The sequence below is a fragment of the Xenopus laevis genome, chromosome 4L (assembly GCF_017654675.1).
Source record: "Xenopus laevis strain J_2021 chromosome 4L, Xenopus_laevis_v10.1, whole genome shotgun sequence".
Lineage (NCBI taxonomy): Eukaryota > Metazoa > Chordata > Amphibia > Anura > Pipidae > Xenopus > Xenopus laevis.
In genome coordinates this window covers 711065-735161 of record NC_054377.1, presented here as the reverse complement: position 1 = coordinate 735161, position 24097 = coordinate 711065, and the positions used below count along the sequence as shown (strand labels likewise).

The 24097-nt window shown below is 41.3% G+C and overlaps 1 protein-coding gene across 1 annotated transcript in view; it reads left to right on the top strand.

The window, feature by feature from the left end:
• Positions 1 to 19164, top strand: part of LOC121402884 — a 30856-nt gene extending 11692 nt beyond the window's left edge. Inside the window, exons 3-14 of the mRNA XM_041589643.1 lie at positions 1094 to 1414; positions 4136 to 4255; positions 5315 to 5725; positions 10453 to 10815; positions 11160 to 11465; positions 12006 to 12305; positions 13756 to 14064; positions 14337 to 14636; positions 14808 to 15116; positions 17196 to 17492; positions 17967 to 18275; positions 18945 to 19164. Of these exons, the coding sequence (XP_041445577.1) occupies positions 1094 to 1414; positions 4136 to 4255; positions 5315 to 5725; positions 10453 to 10815; positions 11160 to 11465; positions 12006 to 12305; positions 13756 to 14064; positions 14337 to 14636; positions 14808 to 15116; positions 17196 to 17492; positions 17967 to 18275; positions 18945 to 19000 (3401 nt within the window). The 3' untranslated portion in view covers positions 19001 to 19164. The remainder of the gene's footprint in view (positions 1 to 1093; positions 1415 to 4135; positions 4256 to 5314; positions 5726 to 10452; positions 10816 to 11159; positions 11466 to 12005; positions 12306 to 13755; positions 14065 to 14336; positions 14637 to 14807; positions 15117 to 17195; positions 17493 to 17966; positions 18276 to 18944) is intronic.
• Positions 19165 to 24097: the final 4933 nt, after the last annotated feature.

Below are 24097 nucleotides of genomic sequence, written 5' to 3'. Positions count from 1 at the left end.
AAGAAAGGTCTCCTGCACTGGACTCCACACACCCCTCACATGGACTGTTCACACTGCTCCCATCCGGCAGACGCTTTCGTAGTATTAAAGCCCAAACAACCAGGCGAAAGCTTTTTTCCACAAGTGATCAGACTCCTCAACTCACTGCCTGTCCTCCCACTACATCCCAGACTCACCTGAACTGTGAACTGAACTTTGTCAACTGTTTATTTATTTGCACAAATCTAAAGGATTACACATGTATATATCCAATTCCTGCCAATATTTTGCACATTTCATGTTTACATATTTATTGTGTATTTTTAAGTGCCTTTTTGTGATATGTACCAGCTGGAGTCGTCTTGTCTCACTGTGTATTCGTATACTGCTGAGATGACAATAGAGTTCACTTTGACTTGACTTTGACTAAAGAACCAAATTATGGAAAGATTTGTAATTTTGAAAAACCCCAGGTGCCAAACATTTCAGATAATAGAGTGTTTGACTGTACATTAGTGATGGGCGAATTTATTTGCCAGGTACGAATTCGCTGCGAATTTGCGCGATTCGCCACCAGCGAATAAATTCGCGAAACGCCCATGAAAATTCGCCCTAAAAAATTCGCCGGCGTCAAAAAACTTTTTCGCCGCGTCTGAAAAAAACAGCCGCCGGCATCAAAAAAATGGGCGCCGGTGTCAAAAAAACGGGCGCCGGCATCAGAAAAACGCCCACCGGCATCGAAAAAACGGGCGCCGGAGTAAAAAAAAACAGGCGCCGGAGTCAAAAACGAGCGCCAGCGTCAAAAACGAGACGCTGGCACTGTTTTGCGATTAATTCGCCCATCACTACTGTACATTATAATGAACAACTGAAAAATCCTATACATTATTGGTGTCATGACCTGAGTTCCTCTGCTGTCACCACTCCAGGGGAACCCCTTTCCTGCAATTAGGTTCTTTATCAGGTACCCAAGCATCACTTTATAGGCTCTACATCCCCAGTTTCACTGCATCTGATTCCAAAACTATTTTACATTGTTAAAATTTCCCTATTTCAGTGGAAGTTTTCGTTTTTCAGGAAAATAAATCAATGTTTTTATTTATTATGATTGCAGCTAAGCCAAAAGCTCATTTGGATTCACCCAAGGATTTTGAGGCTGGAAAGGAGAAACAGGTTTCATGCAAAGCCCACAGATTTTACCCATTGCAAATATCTATTAAGTGGGAGAAGCATCACAAGGTCTACGGTCGTTCTCCGTTGGAATCTGATGTTTACCAGAAAGACCCAGTTACAAACCCAGATGGAACATTCAGTGTAACAAGTCTTCTGATATTGAATCCTTCTGTGGCCAATGACAAAACATTATATTTCTGTATCGTGTCCCATAGATCATTGGAAAATGACCTTCTTCTGAATTTTACTTTACACCTTAAAGGTAAGTTCAGCAACATAACTACAAGCGACTGGGCACCCCTTTTGTATTGTTTAGACATTGAATTAGCTCTGAATATATTCCACTTTCAGTATTTATCAACTTTCATATTTTTTATGTTTCCCCAAATCAAAGTTTTTAACGCAAAAAAATGTGTATTTAACAAATTAGCACCAAAAAACTGTAATACAAAATTTTGCAATTCAAAAGCTGACAAGGTCATATAGAAATCAATGGGAGGTATCCTGGTCAAATTAGAAAATCTTAATTTAAGTCAAGGTTTTATTGATTTTAATAGTGATGGTAATCATGTCAAATTCTTATGCAAACTAGGATTTTCAGGTTTTTGTTTCAGATTTGTTCTGTGTTTTTATTTGTTTGTGTTCTTTATATTAGGATCTAAATAAGTAGACACAAGGTTGGACTGGGCCAGCAGGAAAATAAACATGGTGGGTCCTGCCGACCCAGGCCTGGGGTGTCTGGGGTGGGAGACCCTCGATGGGTGGGGACCCTTAGGGACCCGGTTGGCACCACACACCCCAGCCCGACACTAAGGGGCCGATTCACTAAATTCGAGTGAAGGATTCGAAGTAAAAAAACTTCAAATTTTGAAGGTTTTTTTGGGCTACTTCGACCATCGAATGGGCTACTTCGACCTTCGACTACGACTTCGAATCGAAGGATTCGAAGTAAAAATCGTTCTATTCGACCATTCGATAGTCGAAGTACTGTCTCTTTAAAAAAAACTTCGACCCCCTAGTTCGCCATCTAAAAGCTACCGAAGTCAATGGGGAAGGTCCCTATAGGCTTGGCTAACTTTTTTTGATCGAAGGATATTCCTTCGATCGTTGGATTTAAATCCTTCGAATCGTTCGATCGCACTATTTGCGCTAAATCCTCCGACTTCGATATTCGAAGTCGAAGGATTTCAATTCCCAGTCGAATATTGACCCTCGATATTCGACCCTTAGTGAATCAGCCCCTAAGTGTAAAAAGCACAAAAAAACTGTAATACAAAACTTTGCAATTTAAAAGCTGACAAGGTCATATAGAAATCAATGGGAGGTATCCTGGTCAAATTGGAAAATCTTAATTTAAGTCAAGGTTTTATTGATTTTAATAGTGATGGTAATCGTGTGAAATTTTTATGCAAACTAGGATTTTCAGGTTTTTGTTTCAGATTTGTTCTGTGTTTTTATTTGTTTGTGTTTTTTATATTAGGATCTAAATAAGTAGACACAAGGTTGGACTGGGCCAGCAGGACACTGGAAAAAAACATGGTGGGTCCTGCCGACCCAGGCCTGGGGTGTCTGGGGTGGGAGACCCTCGATGGGTGGGGACCCTTAGGGACCCGGTTGGCACCACACACCCCAGCCCGACACTAAGTAGAAATTCATGTTTTTTTTAAAATGTGAGTTTTTTTCATGGTTGAAAATACTTCTAAAACTACACAAATACAAATAAAGAGGTCTTCTATGGGTGATTTATCAAAATTACTTTTGTGCTCTTTCCTCGAGAGGCACGGAAAAAACTTGCAATTATTTTCTGAGACCTTGAATAGTTGGGATTTATGAAGAAAAAGACTATAAAAATGGCAGTGGGAAAGAAAAGCTCAAAAAAAAAGTTCAAGTTGGATAGGAGTTAATGGGAATATTATCTAACAACTTTGGGGTATATTTAATAAAAAGTGAAGTTAGAGATGGCCACAGTCCTCTACTCTGCCACTCTCCATTCATTTCTATGGGATTTTTAAAGGAGTATTTATCTATGGGTGAAAGTGCAAATTCATAATTTGATAAATACGTCTTTCAAAATCCCATAGAAATGAATGGTGAAATTAGCAGACTGTGGCGGGTTTTTTTTTAACTTCACTCTTTGATAAATATACCCCTTTATTTTTGTTTTAAAGTTTACTGGGAAAAAATGAAACAGAAATAAAAAACACATATATTATTATAGAAAAACTGATCCTTGCAGACTTTGCTAATGGATGGGAATAACACAGCATGCGATATTTTTTAGCCTCATTGAAATAGAATGGGGGGTCGCAATATGTCATGAAATCTAGGGGTGTGTTTGGAGGTGTGGCCACAAAGTGGGTGTGGTAACAGATGTTGCACATCTGTTAGGGGCATATTTATCAAGGGTCGAATTTAGAGTTTATGGGAGTTTATAAAAACTCCCATAAACTCAAAATTCTAAAAAAAAAACGACCAATCAAAATTTATTAAAAAATTCGAATTTTTTAAATTCGGGTGAATAGGATTGACCCGCAAACTCTAATCGAATTTGAATTAAATTCGATTCTAGTTTTTTCACCAAAAAAAAACTACCATGACTCCAAATTGATTGTAGTAGGTCCCCCATAGGCTAAAATGCTAATTCGGCATCAGTCAAATTTGAATTCTTTGAAATTTTGAAATTCGAATTTTGATTTTTTTTATAACTCAAATCGAATTTGGACTATTCCCTAGCTGAATTACACTTAAATAAACTAGAAATTCGAATTTAAAAATTCAAATTTTCAATTCGACCTTTGATAAATCTGCCCCTTAATTGTGTTCATCTTTCTGCTGTTCAAGTGTTGGGAGGTGTGCAACAATGTCCTGGAGAAATTTATACTACTTACACTTCCAGTGCGACCGTAATTGCCTTTTATGGAAATAACACACATAAATACAAAATAACTGACATCTATTCGTTAAATATTCCTTGTCATTACAGACCCAGAGAACCCAACAAATAATTCCATAACCCCTCTAGGAGTAGCTGTGATTGTGCTTGTGATTGTGATATTACTTTTACTGGGGCTTTTCATCTACTGGAAAACTTGTTTGAAGAAAAGTAAGTAATGTATCAGCATTTTATGTTTCCAGAATTCAAGTACACAAACTATACATTGTATTTCATTTTATATGAGTGTAGCATGGATATTAGAAAGCATGGAAATGGAAATATTATGATATTTAGTATTAAGTGATATTTAGTGATTCCGCAAGGAATTCGATTCAAAGGAACTAGAAAATTAATGGTAGGAGTTTCAAAAAAGTTGTTGCTCTAAAGATTGGTACTACCAAGATTACTAAGATTGTGCTACCGTATGTACTCGAGTATAAGCCGACCCGAGTATAAGCCGAGGTACCTAATTTTAACTACAAAAACTGGGAAAACTTATTGACTCGAGTATAAGCCTAGACACAACTACAGCCCTGTCTCCCAGCAGCGCACATTCCGCCAAAGCGACCCCCCCCATCGATCAACCGGACTTCTTTGCAAAGTTGATGGTGACAGAGAATTGCCAAACGGATTACTGTGTGCATTGTCCCACTGTCCCACTACCATGTGCAGAGGGTGCTGTGTGATATTTCCATCACTGTTAATCTTTCATATAACCAACAGAGGGCGCTGTGTGATATTGCAGTCACTGTTATTCTTTCATATAACCAACAGAGGGCGCTGTGTGATATTGCAGTTACTGTTATTCTTTCATATAACCAACAGAGGGCGCTGTGTGATATTGCAGTCACTGTTATTCTTTCATATAACCAACAGAGGGCGCTGTGTGATATTGCAGTTACTGTTATTCTTTCATATAACCAACAGAGGGCGCTGTGTGATATTGCAGTCACTGTTATTCTTTCATAAAACCAACAGAGGGCGCTGTGTGATATTGCAGTCTCTCCCCAAGTGAACTGTTGGTATATAAATGATTAAAAGTGACTGCAATCTCAGCTACTGCCCACTGACTCGAGTATAAGCCGAGGTAGACTTTTTCAGCACATTTTGGATGCTGAAAAACTCGACTTATACTCGAGTATATAAGGTAATTGAAAAAATGGAATTTATCCTTCACTATCACTGGTACTTTATAGTAATTCCTAAAAATGTGTTTATTTGTTACAGAGCCCCCAAGACTCTCTCCCATTACGGGAGCAGAACATTTGGTGCATATGAACAGGGCGACTCTGTCCTGCCAGATCTCTGGGTTCCGACCCAAACCCATCAGAATTACATTGTGGTTGAAAAGAAAAGGGGGAGAAGAGATGGAAATTGACTCCTGGGATTCTGAGTCTGCAAAGACAAAGGAACCATCTGTGGATACTGAGACAGAGAGACAAGGGTTAATGAGTAATGTGAATGTGAGGATGGTTCCTGTAATAACAAGAAGTAAATTACTAATATCCAACTGTCAGTGCACAATCCATATAACTCCCGACATGCACAAAGATAATGGGGCAGAACTGACAGTGCAGGTCACTCACATTACTCTGATCTCTCCCATCTCTGAGTCCTGTCGGCTGCAGGTCACAAGAGGTACATTTTATCTTGATTTTTGTCATTTATCATTGCTTTTCATTCATTCCTGAGTGGCCTCTATTTGTTGTTATTCTAAAACACCCATATTTATTTTAATTGCCTCCTATTTCTCTTCTCTTATGGTATTGTAATAGGCAGACGAATGAAGACCATGTAAAGGAGACCTCCAGCCTACAGATGGCTGCCTATTATATTATTTATTCTCAAACAATGTAATAGACCCACTACAGACTATCAACAGAATCCCACATCCCCTTTAATGACAATTTACCAGTGGCACAGCCATTGGCCAGAAGTTACTGTGCCCTGAAAACTTACAGAAATTAAAAATTCAGCTAAGATTCCATTCTTTTCTCAATCTGTTTGGTGGAGCTATGAGAAATAATCATAGATTCTTTCCCCCCTCTGTGAGACACTATGGGGCTGATTCACTATGGGTCGAATATCGAGGGTTAATTAACCCTCGATATTCGACTAGGAATTGAAATCCTTCGACTTCGAATATCGAAGTCGAAGGATTTAGCGCAGATAGTACGATCGAACGATTCGAAGGATTTTAATCCAACGATCGAAGGAATATCCTTCGATCAAAAAAACTTAGGAAAGCCTATGGGGACCTTCCCCATAGACTAACATTGACTTCGGTAGCTTTTAGATGGCGAACTAGGGGGTCGAAGTTTTTTCTTAAAGAGACAGTACTTCGACTATCGAATGGTCGAATAGTCGAACGATTTTTAGTTCGAATCCTTCGATTCAAAGTTGTAGTCGAAGGTCGAAGTAGCCCATTCGATGGTCGAAGTAGCCCAAAAAAACCTTCGAAATTCTAAGTTTTTTTACTTCGAATCCTTCACTCGAATTTAGTGAATCAGCCCCTAAATCTACATGCATAACAAAGAAAATCATAGGCTGTAAAAAGGAACACTTTGCCCAAGGGTAATCTAGTGACTGTGTCAGAAAAAAGAATTATCTGAAGTGTTCAGTTCATTTCACACAATCATGTAGCTTCCAGTGGCCCCTAAAATAGACCTTTTCAAACTTTTTGCCCTCATGTTCCCGTTTGTGCTTCAGCATGTGATAGTAGCCCTCCCTAGCTCATGTTACGCTTATACATAATGCTGCCAATATGCAGATTTCGGGGTGAGTGCCCATCTGTGCCCTGTGTACCCCTGGAACTATAGCAGGGTGACACCCCAATGTTTCTATATATCTGTAACCTTGTTATGAGCTAAGGGGGCCCAGTCTGAAGGTCAGTTAGGGGGAGATTTGGGGTGAGTGTTTATTTGTGTCCTGGGTACCCCTGGAACTATAGCAGGGTGACTGTTACCCCAATGTTTCTATATATCTGTAACCTTGTTATGAGCTAAGGGGGCCCAGTCTGAAGGTCAGTTAGGAGGAGATTTGGGGTGAGTGCTTATTTGTACCCTGGGTACCCCTGGAACTATAGCAGGGTGACACCCCAATGTTTCTATATATCTGTAACCTTGTTATGAGCTAAGGGGGCCCAGTCTGAAGGTCAGTTAGGGGGAGATTTGGGGTGAGTGCTTATTTGTACCCTGGGTACCCCTGGAACTATAGCAGGGTGACACCCCAATGTTTCTATATATCTGTAACCTTGTTATGAGCTAAGGGGGCCCAGTCTGAAGGTCAGTTAGGGGGAGATTTGTGGTTAGTGCTTATTTGTACCCTGGGTACCCCTGGAACTATAGCAGGGTGACACCCCAATCTTTGTATATATCTGTAACCTTGTTAAGAGGTAAGAGGGCCCAGTCTGAAGGTCAGTTAGGGGGAGATTTGGGGTGAATGCTTATTTGTACCCTGGGTACCCCTGGAACTATAGCAGGGTGACACCCCAATGTTTCTATATATCTGTAACCTTGTTATGAGCTAAGGGGGCCCAGTCTGAAGGTCAGTTAGGGGGAGATTTGGGGTGAGTGTTTATTTGTACCCTGGGTACCCCTGGAACTATAGCAGGGTGACTGTTACCCCAATGTTTCTATATATCTGTAACCTTGTTATGAGCTAAGGGGGCCCAGTCTGAAGGTCAGTTAGGGGGAGATTTGGGGTGAGTGTTTATTTGTACCCTGGGTACCCCTGGAACTATAGCAGGGTGACTGTTACCCCAATGTTTCTATATATCTGTAACCTTGTTATGAGCTAAGGGGGCCCAGTCTGAAGGTCAGTTAGGGGGAGATTTGGGGTGAGTGATTATTTGTACCCTGGGTACCCCTGGAACTATAGCAGGATGACTCCCCAATGTTTCTATATATCTGTAACCTTGTTATGAGCTAAGGGGGCCCAGTCTGAAGGTCAGTTAGGGGGAGATTTGGGGTGAGTGCTTATTTGTACCCTGGGTACCCCTGGAACTATAGCAGGGTGACACCCCAATGTTTCTATATATCTGTAACCTTGTTATGAGCTAAGGGGGCCCAGTCTGAAGGTCAGTTAGGGGGAGATTTGGGGTGAGTGTTTATTTGTACCCTGGGTACCCCTGGAACTATAGCAGGGTGATACCCCAATGTTTCTATATATCTGTAACCTTGTTATGAGCTAAGGGGCCCAGTCTGAAGGTCAGTTAGGGGGAGATTTGGGGTGAGTGCTTATTTGTACCCTGGTTACCCCTGGAACTATAGCAGGGTGACACCCCAATGTTTCTATATATCTGTAACCTTGTTATGAGCTAAGGGGGCCCAGTCTGAAGGTCAGTTAGGGGGAGATTTGGGGTGAGTGTTTATTTGTGCCCTGGGTACCCCTGGAACTATAGCAGGGTGACACCCCAATGTTTCTATATATCTGTAACCTTGTTATGAGCTAAGGGGGTCCAGTCTGAAGGTCAGTTAGGGGGAGATTTGGGGTACCCTGGGTACCCCTGGAACTATAGCAGGGTGACACCCCAATGTTTCTATATATCTGTAACCTTGTTATGAGCTAAGGGGGCCCAGTCTGAAGGTCAGTTAGGGGGAGATTTGGGGTGAGTGTTTATTTGTACCCTGGGTACCCCTGGAACTATAGCAGGGTGACTGTTACCCCAATGTTTCTATATATCTGTAACCTTGTTATGAGCTAAGGGGGCCCAGTCTGAAGGTCAGTTAGGGGGAGATTTGGGGTGAGTGTTTATTTGTACCCTGGGTACCCCTGGAACTATAGCAGGGTGACTGTTACCCCAATGTTTCTATATATCTGTAACCTTGTTATGAGCTAAGGGGGCCCAGTCTGAAGGTCAGTTAGGGGAGATTTGGGGTGAGTGATTATTTGTACCCTGGGTACCCCTGGAACTATAGCAGGATGACTCCCCAATGTTTCTATATATCTGTAACCTTGTTATGAGCTAAGGGGGCCCAGTCTGAAGGTCAGTTAGGGGGAGATTTGGGGTGAGTGCTTATTTGTACCCTGGGTACCCCTGGAACTATAGCAGGGTGACACCCCAATGTTTCTATATATCTGTAACCTTGTTATGAGCTAAGGGGGCCCAGTCTGAAGGTCAGTTAGGGGGAGATTTGGGGTGAGTGTTTATTTGTACCCTGGGTACCCCTGGAACTATAGCAGGGTGATACCCCAATGTTTCTATATATCTGTAACCTTGTTATGAGCTAAGGGGGCCCAGTCTGAAGGTCAGTTAGGGGGAGATTTGGGGTGAGTGCTTATTTGTACCCTGGTTACCCCTGGAACTATAGCAGGGTGACACCCCAATGTTTCTATATATCTGTAACCTTGTTATGAGCTAAGGGGGCCCAGTCTGAAGGTCAGTTAGGGGGAGATTTGGGGTGAGTGTTTATTTGTGCCCTGGGTACCCCTGGAACTATAGCAGGGTGACACCCCAATGTTTCTATATATCTGTAACCTTGTTATGAGCTAAGGGGGTCCAGTCTGAAGGTCAGTTAGGGGGAGATTTGGGGTACCCTGGGTACCCCTGGAACTATAGCAGGGTGACACCCCAATGTTTCTATATATCTGTAACCTTGTTATGAGCTAAGGGGGCCCAGTCTGAAGGTCAGTTAGGGGGAGATTTGGGGTGAGTGATTATTTGTACCCTGGGTACCCCTGGAACTATAGCAGGGTGACTGTTACCCCAATGTTTCTATATATCTGTAACCTTGTTATGAGCTAAGGGGGCCCAGTCTGAAGGTCAGTTAGGGGGAGATTTGGGGTGAGTGCTTATTTGTACACATTTTCTCCAGAATCTTGTTAAAATTTTAATTTCTTTGATTTATTTAAATACATAAAAGTTGTCAGTATTGGTTCTTCATATCAAACAAGTACTGACGCGTTTTGTGCCTCATTTCTTGGCACTTCCTCAGAGTATGACACAACAATTTAATCCATCCGAGTTTCAAAAATTTGATATTTTTTTATAAATGTTGATTGGTCAAATTTCGAATTTTTGGGAGTTTTTAAAAACTCACATGAATTCAAATTTGACCTTTGATAAATATGCCTCCCCGTGTCCCAGCTTGCTCATTATGTGCATGAGAGACCCCACAGCTCTCCAGGGCCACGGGCTGGAATAAATGAAGAGCCAGTTCACCCTCTCTCATATCAGTGCCCACATGCTTGAAAAATATTCTAAGATTAGATTTCCCTGTAAACATGAAGATTTACTTTCTGACATTTCCCCAATATTCAGTCTCTTCTTCATTAAAAAAAAACTCACCATCAATGTGATTGTTTCTATTATCCAGCCATGTTCCATCAATGTATAATTGTACACTATTTGTTTGTCTATTAAGTTCCCCCTAGTTTGTGCAAAATCAGATCTCCGCTCCGTATCCTCCATGGAGAACCCCTGACTCTGATCTGTCCCATCAATGGGTTCAAGCCAAAGCCGCTCCGTGTTACTTGGCTGAAAGTGGATCCGAGGGGTCGGGAAACAGAACTTCTCAGCTGGGATCAAGGTACCATCAACATCAATGATACCAAATATTCCCATGAACTGCAGGAGACTGAGAATGAACATCATTCCAACAGTTTTTCTAGTTTGTTGACAATAAGACCAACAATAAAAGAAGATCATGGAGCAAAATATATCTGCAGAACGTATCATTATGCAACTGATTCCCGAGTAGAGGAAACAATGGAAATGCTGGTTTCAGGTAATCCTAAAATCTATTTATAATCATAATAAATCACAATGTTTGACATGGGGAATACACGGTTCTTTGTTGCTCTCCATAAGTCAGAAAAGGACTTGATGTCTAAAAGCATAAACAACACATGGAGCTTCTTGTAAGAGTTTGGGATTTCAGCCTGGGGATCTTGATTGAAATCAGTGCGCAAACTATGCACCATAGTTAAAATGCGGCCCAACTAGTTATTTATGCATTGACAGAAATATATATATCATTTGACTAAAACCGTCTATACTTGTTAGCATTTGCTTCGTCTGCCCATATATCATTACTAATATGTATTATGTGATACTTATCTCATTGTATAGCCCACCCAGTGCTGGATCCGATACAAAAATCTCCAAAAACTCTGTTTTTTGGGGAAGCAATGACGTTATCCTGCAGAATCCATTCCTTCCACCCAGAGAACCTGATTGTTTCCTGGTATAAAGAAGATGAGCTCTTGCCATCAAACCATGGCCTAATACTCACTGATCCCAATGAATTGTTTTATTTAACCAGTCATGTCACATATAATCCACATGAGGAAGACCGTGGTAAAATCTTCAGGTGTGAGGTCAGTCATCAAAGTTTTGAACACCCTAAAAGCGTTTCCTGGGAACTGCAAAAGCAGAGTAAGTACAAAGCTATCGGCCGTGTGTATTAAGTCAGATCCGCAGCAATTCTGGGTGAAGGCATCACTGTCTATTCTTTAATAGAGAACATTCTACTTAATGTTTCCCTGAATAGTTCAGCTATACATTGTATCCTACCTTCTGACTCCAACCAGGTTGGTGTTTCACTTTGATACTCTAGACCAGTGATCCCCAACCAGTAGCTCATGAGTAACATGTTGCTCTCCGACCCCTTGGATGTTGCTCCCAGTGGCCTCAAAGCAGGTGCTTATTTTTGAATTCCAGGCTTGGAGGCAAATTTTTATTGCATAAAAACTAGTATAGTGCCAAGTAGAGCCTTCTGCATGCTGCTACTCCACATAGGGGCCACCAAGTAGCCAATCACAACCCCTATTTTGCATCCTCTGGGACTTACTTCATGCTCATGTTGCTCCCCAACTTATTTTACATTTGGCTCACGGGTAAAGGTTGGAAACCCCTGCTTTAGATACTGCTTGTATATTGTAGTTATCAGACCTGAATATGAATATTCTCTTTCAGACTTTGTAGTTGTTAAAGAAATCGTTTGCAAGCCAGATCCCATGGAATATGGCGAACCTCTAACCCTAAGCTGTGAAGTGATTGGTTGTGAAGATGATGACATCACAGCAAAATGGTGGGAGAATGATAAGCCAATAAAGAGACAAATGAAAGCAGAAACTCTAACCAACACAGAAGCAGTCTTCTTTCTCCTTACACTAACACCTACTGCTGAGCATTGTGGGAAATTATTCACCTGCCTGGTATTCCATAGGAAAAAACGGCGAGAAATTAAGAGAAATATCTCTCTGAAACTGCCAGGTAATGTTTTATAATGCAGAAACCTCTCTTTTCTTTATTTACCCACTAAAGTGGCCTGATAAGGGTGATTCTGTTGTTGTAAAATGCAAGACAATGTAAGGAGCTGTATGATAGTTCTCTACAGAGGTGGAGAAGAGTTTGAGGAGGCCTCGGGGACACTAGATTCCCACTCAAATTGAAAATTTCATTTTGCATTTTGGTATTGTCAAACTCAATGTGGAATTGTTTGAGTCTCACGCTCATTCAGTTAACCTTACACCTTATGCCCTCTATTATTACTATTCTTAGGGTGGAATCATGCAGTATGCAGAGCTTTTTTTTGCTCTTACAAGGTAGAAAAACCCAAACTAATGATTCCCAATTCTATTTTAAATATGTAAAAGTGCAGTGTAAATAGTAGAATATAGAATACACACACTCTCATCACTGTTGACCTCATGGATAGTGTTTCTGTAGAATGCAATGTCTTCTATTTGGTTCCTCAGGCTTTTCAGTGGGAGGCTCATGATTGTTGTGATCAAAATCCATCCATTTTCTTGCTGGTCTTCCTTTTGTTCCATTCAATTCTTTCAGACCTACTGTAATTGTAGGGTTGCCACCTTTGCTGGTGGCTAAACCAGAACACAGGGGATGGGCAGATAGCACTGGGGGTGGGGCGGTGATGTAAGAACAGACATGATGACATCAGAGGTGGGCACGATGATGTTGGTGGAATTATGACACCAGGGCGAGGCTATTGCATCAGTTTTCTCAATGTTGTAAACCGGACATACAGTTTTGATGTCCAGTTCAAAACCACACAGGTGGTTACCCTATCTCTTATCTATATTCTTCAATCCTTTAATTAGAGGTATGAGATCTATTATACAGAAATCAGTTATCCAGAAAGCTCTGAAATACAGCAATGCTAAAAACCGAACTGTTTGGATCAAAGTGGCAACTCTATGTTAATGTCTGTTGTGAATTGTGTCTTCTCATAGAGGTGAGTTTTTTTTAACTCCCTTAAATTTGAATGAATTCAAAATTCGACTTGGTGAAATTAGTTAATAAAATTGGATTATTAAAACTCGGACAAATTTAAATGACCCGAAAAATTCGATTCGAATTTGATCAAACTCGATTCGAGTTTTTTCTCCAAAAAAAACTTGAATGTCAGGAAGGCTGCATCTCCAAACATCTCCAAATTGATCCCTGGACCTCTCCATTGACTTAAACAGTAATTCGGCAGGTTTTAGGGATGAATAGTCGAACTTAGAATTCTTAAAGGGCCAGAGTATGATAAATCTTGAAAATCTAATTTGACTTAAATCGAGTTTGGGTAATTCCCTAGTCAAATTAGACAGTTTTGACAACAAAAAAAAAAATTAAATTTGAATTTTCAATTCGACCCTTAATAAAACTGCCCAATAATGTTGCACAACCTCAATAATTCCCACTTCTTCCCTTTCAGACAAATTACCCGTTTTATCAGAAATCACAGCATGGCCAACATTTTTTGAGATCAAAAAGGAGGCTACTTTCAAGATAACAATCTCTGGATTCTCATCTAAAGTCCTCCAAGTGAGATGGCTAAAATCCTTCACAGCTCTTACAGAGAATATAGTGACCACAGAGCCACAAATAGGAAAGGACGGGTTATATTGTTGTACCAGCAAAATTAAATACACTCCGACCGATGCAGATCTCAACATGTCTATCCGATGTGAAGTCACTGCCAGTGGGGAGACAAAGAGAAAGGAGTATCTGTTTACTCTTAAAGGTAAGTTTTTCTTTTATTACTATTGGAGAGGAATTAATAAATAGGGTAAGTATGGAGAGAGACGATTGTAAGAGAACAAGATTAGACCAACCAATGACACATCATTTTTACTTGCAATATAAAATAGTAAGTTAATAACCAAAAATATCAACTGTTGCAAAGTCATCTATGCAACGTCCAATTTATAAAGTGTGTGTGTTTTTGCAGATATATGATAGACAATCAATACGATTGATCTCTATGTATGGTATCTATTATACTGTATCTTTCAGGCTCTGTACATGTTAAGGATATAGAGTGCAGCACACATTCCCCTACATATGGAGAACCCCTAACCCTAAGCTGCGAGGTGATTGGAAGCAACGCCCAAGACATCACAGAGGAATGGCAAATGGACAACAATCCCATTAAGGAAGAAATGAGAGCAGAAACCCAAACAAATGAAGATTTAGTCACATACCTTCTCTCATTGACGCCTACAGCAGAGCATTGTGGGAAATTATTCACCTGCCTGATAAATGCCAAGGATCTGGCTCAGCCGATTAAGAAAAGCATATGGCTGAAGCTGCCGGGTAAGATTTTTAAGACCAGAATACGTGTTGAGTTTTATTTTTCTTGTTGACGAAAAACAATGGAATTTCCACTCACAATGTAAAAAGCAACTTCATCAAAGGTGGCAAGTAGAAGTCAGAGTTTCAATGAGTGTTGGATACGTTGTATATATTCTATATATTCTTTTCCAGACAAACTACCTGATCTATCAGAGGTGGAGATCTACCCAAGAAGACTGACAATCCACAAGGAATCCAGTTTTCAAATAACCATCTCTGGTTTCTCTCAGAAGAACCTGAAAGTCAATTGGTTCATTTCTTCTACTCCTCTCACTGCAAATATAGAGACCACTGAGCCACAGATTGGAGAGGACATGTTATATTGTTGCACCAGCACCCTGAGGCACACCCCGACTGCCATGGACCTCAACACATCAATCCGATGTAAAGTTACAGCCAATGGGGAGACTAGGGAAAAAAACATTCGGTTAAATGCAGAAGGTAAGTTGTTCCCTTGACACCTGCAAGAAGCACCAGTAACATCCTTAAATCTGCCACTTACATTATTATAAGTTTAGCAGCACATAATGAATTATGTTGCCAAGAAACAATTGGGGGCTGATTCACTATGGGTTGAATATCGAGGGTTAATTAACCCTCGATATTCGACTAGGAATTGAAATCCTTCGACTTCGAATATCGAAGTCGAAGGATTTAACGCAAATACTACGATCGTACGATCGAAGGATAATTCCTTCGATCGAACGATAAAATCCTTCGAATCGAAGGATTTTAATCCAACGATCAAAGGAATATCCTTCGATCAAAAAAAGTTAGCCAAGCCTATGGGGACCTTCCCCATAGGCTAACATTGACTTCGGTAGCTTTTAGATGGCGAACTAGGGGGTCGAAGTTTTTTTTAAAGAGACAGTACTTCAACTATCGAATAGTCGAACAATTTTTACTTCGAATCCTTCGATTCGAAGTCGTAGTCGAAGGTCGAAGTAGCCCATTCGATGGTCGAGGTAGCCCAAAAAAACCTTCGAAATTCGACGTTTTTTTACTTCGAATCCTTCACTCGAATTTAGTGAATCAGCCCCCAAGTTACAAAATACATTTTAGAATTAATTCTGTGGACAAAAAAATTATTTGGTGGAGAAAAAATAATTTTATTGATGCAAAGTGCAATATTTTAGGTTTACAGACCCTCATATGTAATAAAAGGCACTAAGTTTGCCTAGGAGCAGTAACCCATAGCAACCAATAAGCTGTTTGCTTACAGGTGACCTGTAAAATCCTACCTGCTGATTGGTTGATATGGGTACCTGCTCCTGGGTAAACTTAGTGCCTTTTATTACATAACCCCCAAAGTGTTCTAGATGCAAAATTTCATCCCTACGCAATGACTTAATTGGTGGAAATGTGATTATTAATAATCCCAATTTGTAACCCCTCAGCCAGTTATGAGACCCCATCCTACATGTAGGGATACCAAAGCTTACTGTGCTGTGATGTCTGTACACCAGAAACATCATTTACCACCTACTCCCTGCTCTTCATGTTCATGTTCATGTATGGCTTGGAATTCCATCTCGGGCCTTTGTTTGCAGGAACCTGTGGCCTTTAAACCGTGGTTCTGGCAATACAAAGTTCATAAACCTTGTTACCATAGTAAGAGCACATAATTCCCAAGATACACCACAAAGCATGCATGTCATTTGAGCCGAATTACTAGTGGCAGAGTTTTCATCTTTGTCTCAACAATTCCACTTCCAAGCCACGCTAGCTTGGTGTTTCCTATGGACTCAATCAAGTAGAGTAGATATTTTTCAAGGACAAACAACAACAAAAAACACACGATGTCCAATGTACAAGAAGCCCATCAACCACACAAACTACAAATATTACCTGTAAAGAGAGAGTTAATACCTCTTTTACCTGGACAACAACCACCATAGGGTTACTTTGTACCTACAATCCTGCAGAACATGAACTCAATGTAGAAGTGATACTGATCTCCTTCCAGCAAGTCTCTGTTTTCATTAACCTTTAACCTTAGAAATCCCTTTTTGAGAGTTTCTAAATTATTTAAGTTTTTCCCATAACTTTTTAAGATCAGTGTCATTGTTATCAGTTTTTATTCTAGGTTTTTAAGAACATGATATGGAATCAATGAATTACAATTCTTTCCTTTTGGAATTCCCAAATAGAGCGCCCAACTAGATGAAATCTGAATCCATTGTCAGACGTGTTTCTTGGCTTTAGAGCCTTATCAATTGGTTTATATTTGTATTGTAAAGCGTAGAAAGAAATATGGAGGCCCTCTGATCTCTTCTCAGCCGGTCCATCATGGCCATCTGCTGTTCTTCTCATAACGCAGAATTCAGTTCAGTGGCCCAGAACATGCCATTCTCACATTCAGCCCTCTGACTACTGGCCCCTGCCTCAGTCTAAACGGTCAGACTGGGGAAGATAGAAAGACTCACTCGCTGTTTGTCTCTTTTCTGCAGGTTGGAATACTACAGAGATGCTACAGATATTTGATAATAAATATGTGTCATGTGATTTGTTATCTTTTAGACTTTATTTCCGTTAAAGAAATCACTTGTAATCAGGAGTCCCCAAAATATGGAGAAACACTAACTCTGAGCTGTACTGTGACCAACTGCAATATCCAGGATCTCACAGGGGACTGGCAACTGAACAAGCAACCAATCAAGGGGGCAACGACAAGCAAAACCCGAAACAGCACAGATTCAGTCTCGTTCATGCTTGTGCTAAATGTGACAGCCGAGCATTTTGGAAAATTTACTTGTGAAGTGAAACACAAGGATCTGCCACTGCCGGTCCAGAAATCAAAATATCTTCATTTACCAGGTAGGAGTGTTGGCCTTGGAAATTTCTCTCCTTTTAAAGCAAATGGTGAGGGAGGATCAAGCCTTTGACTGAGACCAATGCCCACGTAGGAGACACTTTCCCCAAGTAATTCCCCCATGCAGAGAGTTGCATGTAACATGTTACTCACCAAGCCCTTGGATGTTGCTCCCAGTGGCCTCAAAGCAGGTTCTTAATTTTGAATATCTGGTTTGGAGGCAAGTTTTGGATAAAAAAACATTTCTACTGCCAAACAGAGACTCCTGTAAGCTGCCAGTCCACATAGGGGCCACCAATTGCCCATCACATCACTTATATGTTACCCAGGGAACTTTGTGCATGCTTATGTTGCCTAACTCCTGTAACTACACTAAACTTGAAACTGGTACTGGGGAATGTTCATTGATCAAACCCCTTTCTTGTGTTTGCTCTAACAACCGTTCTTTTCATGGAATATATCCCAATTTTCTCTCCTAGAAAAAGTACCGACCTTATCAGAGATCACAATGTACCCAGAACAATTCGTAGCTGACAAAGAGAGACGATTTAACATCTTCATTTCTGGGTTCTCTGACAAGAATCTACGAGTTAAATGGTTCAAATCATTCACCCCACTTACAGCAAATATAGAGACATCAGAGCCACAGATTGGAGCGGACGGGTTATATTTTTGCTCCAGCACATTGAGCTACACTCCAGTCGGCATGGACCTCAGCATGTCCATCAGATGTCACGTTACTGCCAGTAATAGAAATTGGGAAAAGGAGTATACGTTCACGGCCAAAGGTAAGATATTCCATCGTTACTGATTTTGTATCAGGATAAAATTTATTGGCTGCCGGGTTTTGTTCTTACAGGCTGTTTAATATGACAAAGCCACTTGTTTGTATTTATACGGTACCATACGTATGTTTGGTATGTCATTTAGGGATTTAGTTGCCGATTAAAAGAATTTGCTTAGTTTTATAAAAATGTATTTAACCAGACACCATCCTCTCACTTTATAGACTCCTTATATGATAAACCTATTTGGGGATTTCATTTGTACAATCTGAGATTCTTTTCCAATTTAGACATTCAATAAAAAGCGTGATCTCATTGTACATTTTGTGCTTTGGTCTGAGCAAACCTTGTGTTTCGGTGCATGGGGTGAGCTCTAGTTCTGACTCATGACCATGTGGTGAAGTGTTCATTATAGACTTGTTCATTTTTATTCTATAAAATTACTCCTTTACAAGCAGATTTTTTTTTTTTAAAGGGATTCCATTGATAATAAAGCCAAAATGAACAAATCCAATAGTAAAAAAGTTAGAATTGTTCATAAAGTCACTATTTTCTTGGCTATAAAAAAAGAATGTTGGGCATTAAATCTGCCAATAAGAAACATTATTGTGTACTACAAAGGCTTTATGTTTTAACTAATCCAAGAAATGTCTCTGCACTATTTTATTTTAGGACCTGCACCTGAAGCTGCTTCTGATGAAGGAATAAAGGCAGAACCAAGAGAATAACTGGGAGAACATTAATGCACTGCCCTGTATCCTAATCCCAGTGATACTTGCTCTTTACTCAGATGATGGTGCTAAGAGGGAACCTGTAGCATTCATTTTTTTTAATGGTCAGAAAACAGGTCAAAATGGTCCCTGGCATTTCAAGTACAAAGAGGCCCAAACAGCCCCCCACAGGCCCAATAAATAGTGAATGTCTATGGGATCTTACAGCAGCCCCTCTGGCATTAGCCAAAACCACATATTGCCAGTCCGGGCCTGGCAGAACACTAAAAATGGACAGAATACATTTCAGGCCCACTTGCCCAATGAACTTGCAAAAAAAGTATTATTTATGTTTTTTTTTTATTATTATGTCATTTAATTTCTTGCATGCTACCCCCCCATAGCTTCTACTTATACTCACACACAAGTGGGCACTTGTATATACAACTTTTCTTTGCCTTCATTATAGTCTCTTCACAATCACGTTGGTGTAGGCAGTAGTGATGGGTGAATTTGTGCCGTTTCGCTTCGCTGAAAAATTCGCGAATTTAGCGCAAAATTCGCGAAATGGTGAAAAATTCGCGAAACAGCGCCGGCGTCTCATTTTTGACGCCAGCGCCCGTTTTTTAGGCCGGCATCCGTTTTTCGAAAAAAATAATTTTTGACGCTGGCGAATTTTTGCCGCGATTTTTTGCAGGCATTTCGCGAATTTATTCGCTGGTGGCAAATCACGCAAATTCGCCGCGAATTTGCGCCTGGCGAATAAATTCACCCATCACTACTAGGCAGTCTCCCCTTCAAATGCCACATATGCAGGTGACGGGGGAGGATCTAGTCCACGGATTGAAACCAAGCTTTTATATTTTGATCATAGGTAAACAAGTTAGGGACCGCCGTATGGGGTTTACCTTGACGTGTTATGGCGGCTTATCAATTTTATGATCATAACTTTGTAACTAACAACCATGTTTTTTTTATTTTGTTAGAGAGGGGATTATTGTGTTTAAATATGTTTTTATCCCAATAAAAGTCAGAGGATAAGCTTTAATACCTTACAACGCTCAGTTACAGCAGGAGCTTTAGCACTGCCCAACATGTATTACTATTATCTTATCAAGGGCTTAATATTATACTCACACTCCACTGTGGTGCAACAAGACTCTTCCTCACCTTGTAGGTCTACCAGATTTTCACTTAAGGTCTTAAATTTGTAAAAGACTTATACCCTTAAGGTCAACTTTTAACGATGGATCAAATACGAGCGACGTATGAATCAAAGCATTTAATTCAATGATAAGAGCAAGGGCAAATTCCCATTCTGCACCTTCAAATACCTCCTAAAGCCCAAATTGAAACACGCCCACACCAATTTAATTTCGAATGGAAATAAATTTATTGGCCACAGCTTTATTAAACATACATAAATAAAACAGTGTATTAAACAATCGAACATTACATGACAATAAAATGACATGCACATATTAATACATGAAAAACATTTTAACTGTTCGACCCTGAGTCCCTGGCAAGTTAACCCAGAAAATGCCCACTATAATGTACCGGCCACCATCCACCAAATTCTCCCAACATGGTGGGTACGCAAATTAATTTCGGGCCATACACCCAATAAACAGAACTACCTCCCAGAGACCCCTTTGCTCTTAGAGAGGACTTTAATAACAACTTCCATAACATTACCATCCGGATTAACATCAGTTTATTACTCAACATCCCATTCACCTGCCAGGGACCCGCCAAAGTATACGGACTTGATCCCCCTCAAGTCCGCATACCCCGCCACACCTCTAGAGCAATTTCCAACCCTTCCCGCAGGCCAAAATTAAATACATCCATACCCAAATCTGTCAGATGTATCCCATCTTGATGAAGCTAATCCGTTCCTTCCTCCAACAACCTATGCCGCACTGCAATTCCCCCTTGCTGCCTCACGAATTTCGAAATGGCCATATTGACCTTCACCCGGACTCTCTCTATCGCCGTATGTGACCGCTCATATCTCCAATACCTCCTCGGCACCATCTGGGACCATAGGATAATCAACTCAGGGGCCCTCACCAATAACCATAACAAATCCCTTTTCATTGCATGGATGATTTCCCTCATGGGAACTGAACCTAGGTCGTTACCCCCTACGTGTAATGTTAAAATATCCGGAGGCCCCCAAACCTGCAGGAGCTCCTCTACCTGTGGAACAAGTTGACTCGACAGCATGCCTCCGCGGCCATGCCAATAAACATCCACATCTTCCTGTGGCATTCCCAAATAGCTGCCACCCGCTCGACACAATGCTCTATTCTCTGCTCTCACCACATAAGAATGCCCCAGCAGCCAAATGATGCAGCGCCGTCCACCTGAAAAGAAGAAATGTAACATAACATGCCCTAAAACAGATAAATTCACATCACCAAAAACAAATAGAAAAAACCATTAGATCATACCAAATGCGGTCTAATGTACGACCTGAATCTGTTGGATTCCCACCTCCCGATTCTTTTTATTGTTGCCTCACCCAAGCCACAACGTGCTGCCTCAGTGGCCGCCCCGATCCTGAAAGAATGTGAAGGGTACCCCTTTCCTTGCAACCCCAAACCCACCAAACACTTCCGAAAAACCGCCACAAACTGAAATTTAGAAAGTACTGAATCATCCTCATGCACCAACAAAGACTTCCGTGATGAACGACGAACCCGCAAAAAATTCTGACAACAGTGCACAGGACATGTATCACAGCCCTGATCTCTATACAAATGAACCGATAACCCCTTACCAAACTTGTCGGTTTTGGAGTCAAATATGGTTTAGTGCAAACTGTCCTCCAACAAAACAACCTTGTCAATTTGAATACCCCCTTCACTACTTCTCGAAGCACTCACAATCTCGCCCAACCTAAAAGCCCCATAAAAGGCTAAAGAAAAAGCCAACTGAAAAAGCTTGATCTCATAAACCGAACTCCCCACCACCCCCAGCTGCCCGAACAAACCCCCGAGCAATCCGAACGTGACCGGCTTTCTCCTGTCCCCTTGCATTCTTCTCCATCGCAGGCCCTTAATCACTTGCCGCACAATAAAGCACTTCGTAACATCCACCCAACCTCTCAACTTAAATAAAAATGATAAGGCAGCCAAAACCTTACTGACTTTCGAGAAAGAGCAATCCTCCCCCAAATTGGCCAAAAACCATAACAATAAATCCAATTTTACCCCATCCTCCAACGGACCTGATACATACCTTTCAATCCACCCATTGGTTCCAAACCCCATTATAATAATCCCAAGTAGAGGGCGCTAAAGAGTTCTTCACCCAACTAGCCAATCGCCGAATGGAATTTTCCATAGATCCTCCAAAAACTGCGAGGGGTTCCGTTGTGCCCCCGGAACCAGTTGCCAAAAGCGATCCATCTGCAAACGAGAGAGGGCATCGGCAATTCCATTACTTTCTCCTGGCACATGACAAGCCCGAAACCAAATGTTAAAACCCAAGCATTTCAATACTAAGTAACGCAAAAGGTTAATAACTGGTACTGAATTAGCCGTGATATTGTTTATTGCCAAGACTTTTTTATTCGCCAACTTCTCCCCCCAGGTTTCAACTGCCACCACAATTGGGAATAATTCCAAACAAGCCAAATTTTTGGTTAAACCTGCCTCAACCCAATCTTGAGGCCATTGCCCCACACACCAAAAACCTTGGAAGAAGGCTCCGAAACCAATTGCACCAGAAGCATCGGTATAAAGCTCAAGCTCCCTACTGGACCTTGACTCCTCAAGCCAAAGGGAGCAACCATTGAACTCAGCCAAAAATTTCTGCCACACCCGCAAATCTGCCTTATGATCCCTGTTTAGCCGTATAAAATGATGCGGCTGCTTAATTCCCGCCGTTGCAAGGGCCAACCGACGACTAAACACTCTGCCCATGGGAATGATCCTGCAGGCAAAGTTTAATTTACCTAGCAAAGATTGCAGCTGTCTCAAAGTCACCTTCTTGGCATGTAACATGTACTCCACCAAACTAAAAAGATCATCCACTTTTTCCTTCGGTAGCCTACACTGCATGGCCTGAGAATCAATTTCAATTCCCAGAAATTTTAATATGCTTGCTGGACCCTCCGTCTTCTCCGCAGCCACCGGAACCCCGAACTGAGCAAAAACCGACAAAATGATCTGAAGAGTAACTAAACACTCCCTCGAATGGGCTTTCCCTACGCAAAAGAAATCACCCAAATAGTGTATGATGGAATTGGACCCCGCTTCCTCTCTAACCACCCACTCCAAAAAAGTGCTAAAAGCTTCAAAATGGGCACATGAAATGGAACATCCCATAGGAAGACATCTATCAATGTAAATCCTATCCTCAAATTTACAACCCAAAAGATGCAAGCAGTCAGAATGCACTGGGAGCAAACGAAAAGCAGACTCAATGTCCACTTTGGCCATCAGTGCCCCTGCGCCGTATTTCTGAACCAGTCCAATTGCATCATCAAACGATGCATAGCACACGCTCGACAACTCCGGTGCTATACCATCGTTGACCGACGAACCCTTAGGGTAGGAAAGGTGGTGTATGAGCCGAAACTTGCCAGCCTCCCTCTTTGGAACAACCCCCAACGGTGAGAACCTTAAATTAGTTAAGGGTGAAACTAAAAACGGGCCCGCCATCCTACCCAACTGAACCTCCTTAACCAACTTCTCCCTCACCACCTCTGGATATTGTGATGCCGACTTAAGGTTTTTACAACCCCCCCCCCCCAATTCACCAACTTTAAAAGGTATCCTGAAACCAAACAAAAAACCCTCCTCAATAAACAATGCCTTATCCCTGCTGGGATATCTCGCCAACCATGGACCCAGCTCACTTACTCTGATTGGGCTCATCCCTTTTTCCACCACTATCCCCTTGTTTGAACCCACCTTGACGCTGTCTTTTAAAACACCTGGCCGCTGGATGGTTGGAGCCCCCGCAAACTGAACATTCATGCCGAAATTTACACCCAGTTCCCCATTTGCACTGGCCTTCATTAAACTGCCAACACACACCTTTTTTAAGGGGGGCTGTCGTGTTGGCGGCGCCCTGACCGCCGACGCTTGTAAGAAAAGG